Source organism: Pelobates fuscus, chromosome 6, assembly GCF_036172605.1.
Source record: "Pelobates fuscus isolate aPelFus1 chromosome 6, aPelFus1.pri, whole genome shotgun sequence".
NCBI lineage: Eukaryota > Metazoa > Chordata > Amphibia > Anura > Pelobatidae > Pelobates > Pelobates fuscus.
In genome coordinates, this window is record NC_086322.1 from 65,570,865 (window position 1) to 65,587,077 (window position 16,213).

At 41.7% G+C, this 16,213-nt stretch overlaps 1 protein-coding gene across 1 annotated transcript in view; it reads left to right on the forward strand.

Moving 5' to 3' along the window:
• The first annotated feature begins 9,844 nt into the window (after positions 1–9,844).
• LOC134615375 (ADP-ribosyl cyclase/cyclic ADP-ribose hydrolase 1-like) overlaps positions 9,845–16,213 on the forward strand; it is a 53,164-nt gene continuing 46,795 nt past the window's right edge. The window contains exon 1 of the mRNA XM_063459883.1: positions 9,845–10,150. Within this exon, the coding sequence (XP_063315953.1) occupies positions 9,927–10,150 (224 nt within the window). The 5' untranslated portion in view covers positions 9,845–9,926. The remainder of the gene's footprint in view (positions 10,151–16,213) is intronic.

Below are 16,213 nucleotides of genomic sequence, written 5' to 3' on the forward strand. Positions count from 1 at the left end.
ATATCTGCCAAGTAACCCTATGTAGGAGGAACAGTCCCTATTCTGCTCTGTGTCAGTGTGTATCAGGGTCCCTGAGGACAGGTGTCAATCCATATCTGCCAAGTGACCCTTTGTAGGGGGAACAGTCCCTATTCTGCTCTGTGTCAGTGTGTATCAGGGTCTCTGGGGACAGGTGTCAATACATATCTGCCAAGTGACCCTATGTAGGGAGCACAGTCCCTATTCTGCTCTGTGTCAGTGTGTATCAGTGTCTCTAAGGACAGGTGTCAATCCATATGTCAAGATGTCAATATTTCATATGTCATGTGTCAATCCATATCCATTGTGATTTAGGAATGTTAGGTGATTTATGCCCTTTATGGATTAAAACCAGACTCTGCATCAACTGTGTAATTTTCCATGGGAGCTTTGCCATGGATCCCCCTCCGGCATGCCACAGTCCAGGTGTTAGTCACCTTGAAACAACTTTTCCATCACTTTTGTGGCCAGAAAGAGTCCCTGTGGGTTTTAAAATTCGCATGCCCATTGAAGTCTATGGCGGTTCGCCCGGTTTGCCGGTTCGCGAACATTTGCGGAAGTTTGCGTTCGTCATTCGCGAACCGAAAATTTTATGTTCGCGACATCACTAATTCACAGTCCTGATCCTCTCTCTCCTGACATAGGGGGATTAAAATTGGAAGTTTAAGAAGCCATCAAATTAGAAAGAAAACCCCATTATGCCAAGCTGATAGTACTCTTTTCTAGCTACTGCTTATTACCTGCTACCAGATTCTTATCTGTACCTTATACATGCATTCCTCTCCAACTTTCACACCATGCATTGTTGAAGGATTTTTCCCTCTAAATTTATGATGTGGATTTAATTTATGCCGCCAGCAGCAACTGGGTGTTAATTGATATAGATCCAAATATTGATCTTTGTTATATTCAGAGGAAGCCCAAATTATTATTACAAGTGCACTTGGAGAAGCATGAATTAGACACCAGACGTGTGTTGGTTATCAAAATAAGCCTCTGTCCTTTTATTCGTAGCTGGGTTTTTATACATTAAAAAGTAATTTCTTGAGTGCAAATACTCATAGGACAGTAGTAGGAAGGGAGTGAAAGGAGTACAGATAAGACATAGGGATGAACATCATGTACATATAACAAATAAGTTCAGAGAAAGAGAAAGATCAAAAAGATTAGAGTAGAGACATCTCAGGTGGGGGCTCTCTGCTCCCGGAACGAGACATATATGGTCTTAAGTGTTGTGTTAAGCATCAAGCATTTCCTGAGTCCAAGTTAGCCAATTTTAATATAGGATATCATTATATGACACTGTTAAGACACTCACAGCTTAAAGGACCACTCTAGGCACCCAGACCACTTCAGCTTAATGAGGTGGTCTGGGTGCCAGGTCCCTCTAGGATTAACCCTTTTTTTTTATAAACATAGCAGTTTCAGAGAAACTGCTATGTTTATACTGAGGGTTAATCCAGCCTCCAAATCCTCTAGTGGCTGTCTCATTGACAGCCGCTAGAGGCGCTTGCGTGCTTCTCACTGTGAAAATCACAGTGAGAGCACGCAAGCGTCCATAGGAAAGCATTGTAAATGCTTTCCTATGCGACCGGCTGAATGCGAGCGCGGCTCCTGCCGCGCATGCGCATTCAGCCGATGACGTCACGAGGAAGAAAGAGAGGAGGAGTAGAGCTCCCCGCCCGGCGCTGGAGAAAGAGGTAAGTTTAACCCCTTCCTCCCCCAGAGCCAGGCGGGAGTGGGTCCCTGAGGGTGGGGGCACCCTCAGGGCACTCTAGTGCCAGGAAAACAAGTATGTTTTCCTGGCACTAGAGTGATCCTTTAAATGGGTGAAACCGCCGTTTAGTTGATCTTCCCCCTTTCAGAGACACAGGCTCTATTGCAGTCGACCGCCAAACTCCCGAACGGAGTGCAAGGGAATGCGGTAAATCCACGAACAAAGAATCAGCCGAACCCCTTCCACGGCTAAAACAGGCGAAATAAATGCTTCCAAATAGCAATCCCCCCAAACACGAGACCAAGCTCCGTCTTGAGGGTAAAACAGGAATCTGCTTTAATGAGGGCTACCTGCCCGGTATTTATGCAGGTCTCCCACCTGGTGGACACTCCCCTAGGGGACCAGATGGAAGACTGGGACACATAACGTACAGTAGCCAATCACAGTGGCTCGGGTATAAACCCTCCCCTTTATACAAGTAAATCCCTCCTCTCTATCCTGGAGATAATTGGGAAGAAATCCAATTATCTCCAGGGATAGAGGCAAACCACCATCTTACATGGTATATTAAAAACACATAAAAATACATAACTGTAAAAATACCGAATACATTGGATTCGTGTAACGTATCCCCAGATAGCCTGGATCTGAGCGCATATTACTACCGAATAGTGCTCAGACCCAATGCACACAGTTCAATCGCCATGGAGTCAAAGTCTTTTACGTGTCTTTCGGTATACGATTGACTCCATGGGATGGCTATCTGGGTTAAGTCCAATCGGATCATCCAAACTCCCGAACGGACCGGTGTTCGTATGCCTCGACGATAAAGGAGGGCGATCGGCAAGTTCAGCGGTGTTCGGTAGGAAAAAGTGTCCGTTTATAGTTCTATAAGTTCTTCGTCAAACACCGCTGTTCATTCGCGTGTTTAAAATGGCCGCTGCCTCGTGGTCGGCATACGAACGACGGCCACCCTGTATACGGTTAGAATGAAGAGGTGTCTGCAGTTAACCACAACGTTCTAATTGGGGCCAAGAGGTTAACCAGCAGCACACTTCTCTTCTTGGTGGCCGTCCGTTTTGTAGTTTTGTTCGGTATAATCCTGCAATAAACTAACAGGGGCATACGAATGGAGATAAAACAGACGATCAGCAATATTAGTTATACAGATGGATCTGTCACAGACACCTATAAGCTTAAGCCTTGGAATCGAGATACATTCTATCACATAATTCCTCATAGAATTGCTCTGCAGTACTTGTTGTGCATCCTGCTGCTCCTTATTCTCAGTTGTGAAAATGCATTTTAATTTTATTTTAGAACATTTGTAGATATATTTTGGACTGCAATACATCAATTTTAAAAAAAATATTAATTTCAGAAAATATTGTTAGGCTTAGTAGATGAAGCCCACTATAATACAGGAAGCTGGATAAAATGATACCAAGATCACAGTACAGATAAGGGCCAGACAATAGTGTGGCCAGGTGGCACAGGTTCTTTAATGGTGAAACAAGCGAGGGTCGCATACCAGAAATCAGAAGCACAACAGGAAAGGAAGAGTGACAGCAAAGTATAACTGAGCGAAGAGGAACAGGAGGATACTGTTAGGGGAGAAGAGGCATGCCCCCCCACATTACTTCCACCTTCTCTACACACTCCCTGTTTGGGACCACCCCCTCTCCCTTTAAGTGGGCACTATTCCAGCGCATTTGCACCTATGGAGGTGGGTCTCCCCAAGTCTTGGCCCATCCGCCATGCATCTGTGGAGAGGGCCTTTTCCTCCAATTCGCAGGATGCTAATGGGAAGCGGCACCACTTTGAATGGAGAGAAAAAGACCAGCCACCAGTTTGCAGCAGCAGCGGCTAACAGGCTGAACCAGGAGACAATGGAGGCACTCACCTCCAAGAAGAGAAAGGAAGACACGAAGAGGGGGTAAGCCAAAGGGAGAGTGGGGGCCTGACAAATACTCTGTATTGAACAAGTTGAAAAACTTTCCCCCCATTCAGCATCTCCACAGGCTGTTCATGGCCCTGCTGTCTCCTAGGCAAACAAAGGGCATTCAGTTGTATGGCATGTTCCACCTTCCCACAGCTCAGTCAAGTAAGACCTCAGTCGCTCCTTGTCAATTCCAGAATGAGCAGGATTAGGTGACCTTCTTGCATGCAACCAGAGGAAAGACGCTATATTACTTTGAGGAGATGGAACTCACCTTTTTTGAATATCTCTCTTGCTTCACCTTGCAGTGGAGGAAATCTCTCAGACCTTTAATGGCGTCATTGTCTTCCCACTACCTGAAACATAGATGGGGCTACCCAAGTTTGCTCATTATCCACCACAAGAACACCAAGCACAAAGCAACTGATGCCTCAGAGATGGAGACTGTCTTGTTCGCCTTGGGCCTCAGTCAACAACCTCAACCCACTCTCTACTTTTGGAATCCAGTTAACATTATTCTCTTTACTCCTGTGACTGGAGGCACAGCGGGTGTGGTGGTCACCTAAGTTTAGTTAATAGTATTAGAATTATCTGTTTTATTTTCTTTCTTTCTATTATTTTCTATTTTTTCTTATGTTATCTTCTTACTTCAATGCCATGATTCTGTGGCCTATGTAGGTCAAACCAGGCATGTCCCAGACAAACTAGCTCCCAAGTTAACCCCCATCCCCCTGATTACTCTATTTTATACTCAAATCTACCTGTGGAGCTGTCTCCCCTAGTACACCACAATAAGTCGTTCTGTTGTATGCTAAATATATTTTTGCCTATTGTAGCTGTGTCACCAGGAATCTCAGTTATTTGTATAATGCGTTTCAAGTTCAGACACAGCTAGTGTTTGCTATAATAATCACAAAATCCACACTCAGATGAAATTCCCTTATGTTGACATTATGCATTGTCTGATCTTTGATCTTTATCTGCTTATGTATGATCATTTATGTATCGCATATCTGATTGCTAGGAAGCCAACCACTCAAAGCGCTGTGAAAGCCAAGTCTCAAAGAAGTGAGATTGCGGCAAGCAGTCACAGGGTGAAGATGGAATGATTAGATTATTTTTTTTTTACATCATTTTATTTTGTGATTAGTTTTATTGGTCCTCGTCAATATTATTAGGTTGAGGGGAGTAGATATGGGCAATTATATTTTATTGGGGTGGCTAGGGACTTGGTGACCCATAGCCACATGGGGAAGGAGGTGGACATAATGCTAGTGGGGTTGACAGTGATCGGCCTACCTTCCAGTATATTTTTAATCTTACCATCCCAATACCCACAGGTGGTTGCATGGGGAGCCCTATGTCCCCAACTGTTATTTCACAGGCCCCATGGTTGCCCAGTCACTAGTTTTATCCAAAGTAAAAGAAAAATGTCCAAGCACTCCAAAGCTCAGCAAGGCACATTTATTAGAACAAAGTTTTCCAGCAACATTTAAACCCTACATTGGGACTTTGTCAGGTTTGGCTTGACAAAGAATATAGGGTTGAAACGTTGCTTAAAAAAATTGTTCTAATAAATGTGCCTTATTGAGCTTTGGGGTGCCTGGACATTTTTCTTCTACTTTGGATTTCACTGTTTGGGGCCCTTGGCCTGGTTGCACCCAGTTATTGGTCAAATGAAATGAGTGCAGTTCTTTACCATTTTTGATGGTATACAGTTTTAGATATTTAGTAGATATAGGGAACTGTTACACTTCCCTTATAGTCATAAGGCTCAGGTTAACTTGAATGATTCTGTAAAAAGCTACACCCATCACATATATTTGTTGCGATATTGAATGTATTTTGCTGTTATATCTTTTATACAGATTAATACTTTCCACTTAGAATACGGAATCCATTGTGATTAAGAGCTATTTACAATAAGTATTTTTTACTATTATTTTTACCTGTTGTTTTGATTGACTCCCCTATTGCATTGCGAATGTGACGGTCACCGTCACAGATACCCCTTTTCCAAGAGAAATGGTAAATAATTCCCACAGGCAAAATATCACTGGGATAGAATAAACCCCCCACACATGAGCCAAGGCTTAATGATGGGTGAAGACTGATTTTAATGGAAGTACAGGCATCAAATGTATACAGTCCATAAACTCCTCCTCTGTGACTGCGAGATAATTGAATCAGTTAATATACTAAACTCAATTATCTCCAAGAACAGAAAAATAAACAAATTTGCAACACCCCAAAAGTACCCCCAAAATAAAGGGAAACCCCACATCCCTGGATGACTTGGATCTGAGTGAACAATATATCCAAAAATCACCCAGATCCGCTTGGTAGTTTTGAATCGCCATCGCAGGCAAGTTCTGACCGGTCTGCCACGAGGAGTAAGCCTAAAATAGTTAAATGGAAATGGTGGCAAGAGCCAGTCTCCGTTCATGGGGTTTTGTACGAATACCACATAAGATAGAGGAAAACTGGTTCATGTAGAATGCTCCCCATGTTCGTTAGTCTGTAACTCCTGAACGCCGTTCGTATAGGGTAACTGGAACTGGGACGAGCCGTAGGTCCATGGTGACCGGTGTTCGTTGGAGTTCCTGGCACTCAATGACCAAGTCCCGCTGCCAGCGTTCGGGAGACAAGATGGCCACCATCCATTGTTTCAGCCACGTGCGTTCATATGTACGAAATGGCGGCCACCCAGTGGAGCATTCTATTAATGATTTCCTTTGCGGTATTCATGTAGATACATAACGTTCTATGTTCTAATTGGTTTCCAGGGTGGTCTCGGTTCGAGAACCGAACGAAATAAACAAAATTAATATAGAAACAAACAAAATAGTTGAAAGGAGCAGAAAGTGATAGGGATATTCCTTTACAGTGAGTATCTCACATTAGAGTGTTTAATTTCTTGTTTTTTCTGCCGGTGGCACAGGGTATTGTTTTGTGAATATAGAAGCGCCAAGTCACAACTTATTTGATTAACTTATATAATTCTTGGTTGACGTAATACTTAGGCAACAGTAACAATTCACTTCAAACACAAAAAAACATAATGCAAATGATCTTGGTTATTTATACTTGGAAGTATAAGAATAAATGGTTTACTTTTTTATCACAAATGTCGCCATATCTGTGGGCTCCTACCTTGAAATCTGAAAATTGCTATTATCTTGAGAAGCGCCCACCACTCAGCCCTTTGCACAACAGAATCGATACCGGGATCGGACACTGAGTCGGTAGATGCCTTTCCTGCATACACCGAGGTCTGGCAAATTAAAACGCAGACCCAAGGCCTACCAAACACAGACCCTCCACGACTTGGAGAACCTAATCGGCGGAGGCTACATACATGGTGATTCCAACCCGGACAACGACTTCTACCCATACCAAATCAAAACACCCAAGACCAAGGGGAGGCATACACAAAAGTCTCACCCTGGACCTTCTACAGAACAGCACGACATCAGCGCCTTGTGAGTGTGTGTTTAACATTATTGTCCATTCTATTGTTATTACATATTGCACTATTATTGTATTATTTTTTCTTTTAAGCTATACCGCTGGCCAGTATTCCAATTATGTATGTACCTTCCCTATTGTTAGCGCTGTTCACCTTTTTTATTCTGTAAAATTTGCCTTATTACAGCAGCAGGCACAACCTAAAATGGCCCCCTCTGACCAGACGCCATCCCGCTCACCGGCCCACTCTTCTACTCAAACGGGCACAAAAATCACAATGCCGGCAACAACTGCAGCGCCGGATGGCACCTCACTTGCTACCAAGAAGACCACCAAAACTGGGTGCAGGACATACAGAAAATGCTGGCTATAGATGTGGGACTCTTAAAAGCTGACATGCAAAATGTCACCAACCGCATGCGAGCGACAGAGGAAGACATCATGCACATACAAATTGGCTTGACACACATGAAACACACAAGACATCAACTGCAAATGTCCACTCATGAAGACCGCGCCCGACGCAACCACATAAATATCCGAGGAATACCCGCCGACATACAAGCTGACGAACTACCACATTACCTAAGGAGACTCCTAGCCACTATCCTGCCACCGGCAGTTAGCCGGAAAATCGTGTTGGACGGCCTATACCGACTACCAGCAACTCCCAAGGTACCTGCTGCAGCTAACAGGGATGTCATACTGCGCTGTGCCACCTCTCATGATTGAAACCACATTATGTCCGCAACCCGAGGTAAAACTCCTTACATTTGAAACGGCCCAATTATCGTTCTTCCAGGACTTAACCCAAGCCACATTGCAATGGCGCAAATCGCTGAACCACCTCACAAGTCACCTACGCACAATAGGAGTGCCTTACCGCTGGGGAGCACAGAGATCCCTATTAATTACCTACAATGGAATCACCCACAAGATATCCTCTGACATGGAGGTACCCGCACTTCTAGATGGGACTGCCAGACATACCTGCCAACATACCCCAACAGGCACAGCCTAGGTATGGGACCCAGCCAATGCCGCACCATTCATCCCACGACTGATGGCATCTATGAGCCCAACGACCTGACCGGGACCGGAGAGTCTACAACCCAAGCAGTCCTAAACAACCAGTCAGCACTGACAGGAGCCAGTGAAAGTGTTCTCTCATTTCTTTATGTTACCTGTTATGAAAAGTTTGAATGTATTGTTTTTAATTGCTCTTGTACAGCTTCCACACAGATCCTTAGTTCATTAAACATTAAGACACCATGAGCACACTTCACCCATCCCCCCGCTATGCCCTTGGTTAGGGGTAACACAATGGCTTGAGTTGCCGCAGTCCCCCGAATGCCTCAGAGACAGGCCCATCTGAACCACTCCACAGGGCCACTCCTGACATCCCATTGGAGGATACGCACACCCAACGCCCCCCACACTCGCCGTCCGGCGAAAGTAAATACCCCGAGAGCTGTCCCTTTAACACATGCACAGGTACCACAGACACACTCTCGCCCTAACCGGCCACAACTTTCGACTCCCAGGTACGACAGGGCAAGCTGGAGGGCGGCTTAGATAGGTCACAGGCTCAATTTGAGCGCATATAAGGGTCCTCCTCACACGGGTCTTCTCTTTTTAACAGTTTTAATTTTAAATTTTTTTCTCCTGAATCTTAAATTAAACGCATTTTATATTATATTTTACAGTTTGCACCACCCTCCCTCGGCTATGCGCTCAATTTAACTCCCGAGCCTAAGTACTTGCCGAGCCCGGACACCTGATCAAGTTCAGTTCCTTACACAAACAAACACACACTAGATACCACCCAGTTTAAACAACCTTGTTCTTATAATGTACAGGCATGTACATTTCATCAAACATCACGCCCCAATGGATGCAATAACCTCATTGACTGCGAGATAGCCGTTTTCTCCTACTCAGGCAATTACTACATCAAATTATACTACATAAAATGTGCAGACAGCTCGTCATTGTTATGTTGATATATAGATTACCCATCTACTCAGTTACCAATTAATGTCTTGAATGCCTAACTGTTGTTTATCTACTGCACAACAAAAATAAAGAATTATAAAAAAAAAAATGTAATTATTAGTCACTATGTTCATGAATGCTACCTTATGCCATAAACCTGTCTTTACAAAATACCAAATAGGAACCGCACTCAATCCACATAGGGTATAGGTGCTAAACCAGACCATGGGTCAGCACAATCCCCACAAATGGAAAATTTCAATAATCAAGAAAATGTCCAAGCACTCCAATAGTTTCAAGCACATTTATTAGAACAAAACAAACACAGCATCTTTTCGACCCAAAATTGGATCTCTGTCTTTCTGGATTGAGTTTATATTGTTCTAATAAATGTGCCGGTAACTATTGGAGTGCCTGAACCTTTTCTCTATTATTAAAATAAGCCTACAATTAAACACATTTATATTTGTATAAATGTAATTTTATATATAAACGCTTTCATATCTTCCCATATATATTATTTTTTTTTTTCAGAAGCAAAGAAATAAGCTATTAATTTTCTGAACTTCCCTTTTAAAGTTTCACAAATATTTACAAGCATGTCAAGGAGAAGTGACAAAGTGTGGCAATTGGGAAACGATCAACAGATCTAGAAGAAATGCAGACTTGATTCTTAAGAAGTCTTTAAAATTCAGGAGTGGGTGTGAGCTACTGACTCAAGCAAAATCCCACTTCTGAAAGTACTAAAGAGAAAACAATCTCAGCTCTGTTTACCGACTAGAAGTCATCATGCCTTGCCAGTCCAATTTTCTGACACCAAAGAAGAGATATATTTTATTGACTGTGGGTATCTTCATTTTAATATTAATCATTGTGGCATCATGTGTCCTTGGTATATATTTAAAATCTCAAGAAGAAACAAAATCCTGGAAAGGAAATGGAACTTCTAGAAATCTGCAAGAAATTGTCCTTGGGAGATGTTATGGCTATTTGGCAAAAAATCCAAATTTAGGGTAAGATATACTATAGTTTACATTATCTGATATTGTCGAAATTAATTTAGTTGTTATGTCGTCCTAGACTGATAATGGTGTATCTTTAGCTTATTGTAAGTGTGCGAGCTCATTTGGATGTTAAGCTGGGGAATTACTATATATTTAACTCTTTCAAGATATAGATTCAGTCAATAGTTATGTAGGTGTCATCAAAGATTTATTTAAGAAGGGACAATGTTAACATTTTGGTTTGTAGAACCATATATAAAAGAAGTATTCTTCCGAAGGATTTTTATACTCTGCTACTTTTTTACATAATGTATTTTACTGTTTCACGTTTGTACAGCATTGTTGAATATATTTGTGGTTTGCATATACTATCTGGGTTATTCACTACAGAGAATGTAAGGACAGAGTAGCTGAACGGTAAGCATAGCTTATAGAATTTTCCCAGTTCAACTAATTTGCCTTTAAATTTGAATTTCACTTTATTGAATAACCCTGTAAATGATTATATGAAGAAAACGAAAAAAAGTCAACCTAGAGCCTAATTTTAAATAACACAAGGAAAAAAAATTGCTGAAGAAAATTGTAAACTTAAAAAGTAACTTTTAATAAATAAATCTAAAATAAATATGGAAAAGAAAAAATTCTAAGTAACCCTGTAAATGAATATTACTCCACACATGCAGATAATATGCTTGCCAGGGGTGGAGGTCACTTTCCTTCCACATCTGTGACCAGTTTGAGGATCACTGACCTAGGAATATATAAGGGATTGTAAAACAGTATCTTTCCCAAGGCAGAGGGGTCATGACACAATAGAGAAAGCTCAGAGGCCTGGGACAGCATACATTTTCTGGAAAATACACCGTTCAATAAACACTATAGCGTTAGGAATATGAACATGTACATGCACTCTTCACTGCTGTTCTGTCTCTTTGGCTGAGAGCATTAATGTTGATGATCTCAGTCAATCCAATGCTTCTCCATAGAGAAACACAGGGATGCCAGTGCGCATGCGCGGCAAAACACCTTCCTGCGCCATTAAGATGAAGAGGTTTAGCGGTGTATTTTCATATAAATATATTGTAACGATTTTGCATCACAATCTAGGTCATTTCTGGCATAGCCAAGGCACACATCGCATACGGATAGACTAAACATAAACATGACTTTTTTGCTTCTCCTCCTATCTCTAGCTCTCCCTATGGTAACTTACAAGTGCAAAGGTTACTTATAACTGATTGAAAGAGAGCCAAGTTAGAGATTTTTCAGTTGATACAATCCATACATTACTGTGGATTTCTGCATTTAATTTTTATTTTGCTAAATCGAGAAAAACACCTAAAAAATCCTGGGGAGTGACCGTTCCCCGTAAAGGTGAAATTACACCTATAAACCTCTTAAAGCACAAATAAAACAAACACTGCAAAATCTCCAGTAAGTTCCGTGAAATATCAAACAATACAGTTTTAGAAGGGCAGCAATCCCTACGGACACCAATGGAATGTTCATGCTGATTGTTATGGTCCATAACCCCCATAAGGTTTGAAAGAAGTCTGATCAGTGAGGTCAGAGGTTACCACTGCACAAATTCTGCTCCACAAGGCTTAGATCACTGAATAGCTAAACCATTCCATGTGTTTCTGGAGAAAAGATATTCAAACTACATTCATTTAAAGCTTCTTTTGAACGATACATCAGTATTGTGTCTAATAAGGAGAAGGGCTAATTTAATTCCCTGCAGCACACAAGGCTCCGTCATTCAGCGAGTCCATCTGGAGGCCCTAAGGAGGTAGAAAAGAAAGATGTAGATGTACCCTTCCCTCCTTCTTTGTTGCAACCAACAGGGCAAAAACTTGAAAACGAGAGAAGTCTCAATACAAGCTGAAGCTTCTTAAGAGTTTGGACTGTTTAGTAAAATATTTATGTTGGAAAATATTTTTTTCCCCCCACTTTATCATTCTAGATGAGAATATTTGCATATCTCTGGAAATGTGTGTCTATATTTGGAAATCTAAGGAACTTAACTATGGCAAATACTGGTGCCTGTATTTATAGCCATGAAATAGCGGCCTCTCACCCAAAGATGTGTTGAAGATGTGTCAGATTTAGTAAACTTTATATGGTGCTCCCTTGTATTTTACAAACAAAGAGGAGCATACTAAATGAAAAATCTATTTTATTCAATGCATACTAAAATATATCATATGGAAATACACACAAAATATAAAAGACATACAAAAACTACACCACAAACAATGCATATGTTAAATACAGATCTGCACAACAGTCAAGCCATAAGCCTTGCTTTTCCCACAAAAAACTGAAAACTAACACTCAAACATGAAAGAAATCGTTTGTGCGTGGAGAGAGTGCCGTTTGTGCATGGAGAGAGTGCCGTTTGTGCGTGGAGGGGTGCTGTGTGCGTGAAGGGGTGCTGTGTGCGTGAAGGGGTGCTGTGTGCGTGAAGGGGTGCTGTGTGTGTGAAGGGGTGCTGTGTGCGTGGAGGGGTTCTGTGTGTGTGGAGGGGTGCTGTTTATGTGTGGAGGGGTTCTGTGTGCATGAAGGGGTTCTGTGTGCGTGAAGGGGTTCTGTGTGCGTGGAGGGGTTCTGTGTGTGTGAAGGGGTTCTGTGTGTGTGAAGGTGTGAAGAGGTTATGTGTGTGTGAAGGGGTTCTGTGTGTGTGGAGGGGTGCTGTTTATGTGTGGAGGGGTTCTGTGTGCATGAAGGGGTTCTGTGTGCGTGAAGGGGTTCTGTGTGCGTGGGGGCATTCTGTGTGCGTGAAGGGGTTCTGTATGTGTGAAGGCGTTCTTTATGTGTGGGGGTTCTGTGTGTGTGGGGGGGGGTTCGGTGTGTGAAGGGGGTTCTGTGTGTGGGGGGTTCTGTGTGTGTGTTAGGGGGTTCTGTGTGTGTGGGGGGTTCTGTGTGTGTGGGGGTTCTGTGTGTGTGGAGGGATTCTGTGTGTGAGGGGGGTTCTGTGTGTGTGTGGGGTTCTGTGTGTGTGGAGGGATTCTGTGTGTGGGGGGTTCTGTGTGTGTGTGTCGGGGGGTTCTGGGTGCAGGCTGACTTCACTCTCCTCCCGCGAGAACAGCAGGCAGGTCGGAGCGTTGCCATGGTAACGCACGGCAACGCTCCAACCTGCCTGCTCGAGGGAGGAGCGTTCTCGCTTGCAGGTTCCTGTCAGAATGGGTAGGGGAACAGAAGCTCTCCTACCCGGTCTGCCTGCTCGGCCACGCTACATTCTGTGACTGGCAGGAGGGGAGCACATGATCACATCCCCTCCTGCCGGTCACCCTGTAATTGCGGCCCGGGCTGGTGCACACTAGGCGGCCGCGCACTGGCCCCCTAGTGTGCCGGCCCACCGGGATATTTCTATTGCTATTGAGGCTTGCCGCTACTTGCAAAGAACAAACCAATAGCGTTAGTGTGGGGAAAGAATTCTATTGGTGTTTGCTCTGCAACTAACTCCGAGCCTCAATATCAAGCCAGTAACCAACCTCATGCCTTAACAACAAAACAACTGTCCACGAGGGGTTCACTGGTTTTGCACCTTTTATTGAGTTGTGTTACAAAGCTGCTGTATACAGCAGACATAAACTCCAATTAATCCATACTTAAAGCGGAATAATGAGGAAAAAAGGTGTTTTTTTTGGTTGAACTAATTTGCATATGTCCACTAAAAATCACTTTCAGTAGTAATATAACTGCAAATGTGAGGTTTCTGTGGCAAAAACAAGTCTTATGGTTTAACTGGTGTGCAGATCTGTGTTTAACAATGTATTAACTATCCACTGACTTCAGGTGGACGGAGTTTTCAATCAATTTATTTTCCTCACCATAACTCCATTGGTTTTGTAATCCGCAACAATCTATCTGTGAGACAGAAGGAATATAAGAGATTTAAGCAGGATCTTGACCCACCTCTTATATAAGGTTAAACAACAAGCCAAAAGTGATATATAAAGGCATGAAGTCGAAGTAAAAACATACCAAAAAATACTGGTGAAACCATGAATAGAGAAGAGCGAGAGGACACCAAAAAATATCCCCCCCAACATTTCGACTGTGAGCCTTTCTCAAGCCTTAATGTTTCATTTAGTGTGCTGCTCTTAGTTTGTATATACCAGGGTTCTCCAAGCTCTGGCCCTCCACATGTTGCTAAACTACAACTCCCATGATTCTTTGAATGACATAGCAAGAGAATCATGGAACATCTGGAGAGAGAGAGTTTGGTATATAACATTGATGTATTAACTCCGGGGGAATGGGGTGATAAAAGAGAGCACATAGTTCGTAGGTACCAATTTTTCTCTTTAGCTATTTTTTCTTGCTTTTGATCTTGATTCACACAGTGTACCCTCCATGTTAATAGTTTATAAATGCTCACTTGTATTTCAACAGATTTATTTGGGTTTATCCAATATCAACTGAGTTCTACAAACGATAGCATAGCATCCTGGGAGTTGTAGTTTTGCAAAAGCAGGAGAGCCTGCAGTTATATATTTAGAACTTCCAGTTCATGGAAAACATAATAACTTCGACAATCTTCATTCACAGATAATAATTTGCTTAATTGCGACCAGCTGAGTTGCAAAACAGTGAATAGACAAACCACGATTAACAAATTCCTCTAGCTTCTAGATTAAAGAGAGGCATCCGATAAGAAGAAAATTGCTATTTTTGTTACTCCCCATAAACACAGCAGGTATTCGGACCATTAGGTCAAGACTTCTCAATGCAAGTGAACAACAAAGCCTTTAACCCTTGGAGATAAAGGTTAGGCACATCCTTCCAGCATTAACAAAACCTGAAATATTATAGAGGTTTCAATGTTGTGATGTTTGGAGCATTTTATAAGATGCCATCTCTGACACTGAAAGCAACAATGAAGCATTGTGGGTAAGCACATTTTATTCATTGCTATCCAACATTCTACATACTCTATACTTTCTTCCTATACAGTCTCCTCATTCTATTATTTTCCTCACTAGGCCTCCCGTTCCAGGCTGGTCCCGGCATGTTGTGACCACAGTTCATATCTTCTTAGAAAGAGAAGTACATTTAGTCTTTGTGGGCCGTTGATGTGTGCATATCAAATAAAAAAAAAAATCTCCCTCATTCCTTGTTGAATTGCATTCCCCATTTGGAAAACTAAAAGGAGCTGCTAAGGAGGTGTTTGCTTTGTTTATTTATTTATTACTAGTATTTATAAAGCGCCAACAGATTCTGCAGCGCTGTACAATTAGTGGAGAACGTACAATATACACAGACAAATACAAGACCTTTTAATCACTCCTGCTTTTTACGCCACCATTTCTGTATTGTGTGAAAATATTATTATCTTCCTTCAGGTTGTATTTCTGCTTTTTTTTTATTTATTTTTTTATTATTATTAATATTGCTCCCTTTCTGTTTTTTTTTTTTTTTTTTTTACTGATGATTTTAGCATTGATTACATTCCCAAAATAAGACAAATAAGACATATTCCTAGAAAACTAAAGTGCATATATACATTAAACAAAACAGAAAAGTTTAGCAGGACAGCAGGAATTGTCGGAAATAAAAGGTGGACTTTTGCACATACCTACATACAAAATAAAAACACAAAAAAACAAAAAAGAAACAAAATTTAACCGGAAATTAAGTTGACACAAGAAGCACAGTTAGGAGTCCTTTGGCACAAATAAGGGACTATATCTGTTCATATAGGGAAAAAAACATAAAAAACCCACATAAAACCGAATGCAGTAGGTTTCATGGAAAATAGGGAAATATTTTTCATAGATTGTAAGGATTTACTTAAATACTAGTGAACATGTATACGAAAAAACAAAGAATATTGTATATACAGTCATTAAAGTGCACGTGAAAATATAAATTCTGTTGGATCAGAGTGGGTGCAGGTTTCACTTTATAAATTAGATGAAATATACTGAATTGCACGGTGTCCAGCTATACCATCAACCCTTAATTAATACAACCAAGAAGTTTGTTCACTAAACAGTGAGTTTTGAACTGGTTGAAAAAACTCAATTGGTAAAACGGTCAACTCAATTCATGTTTTAACACCACAAT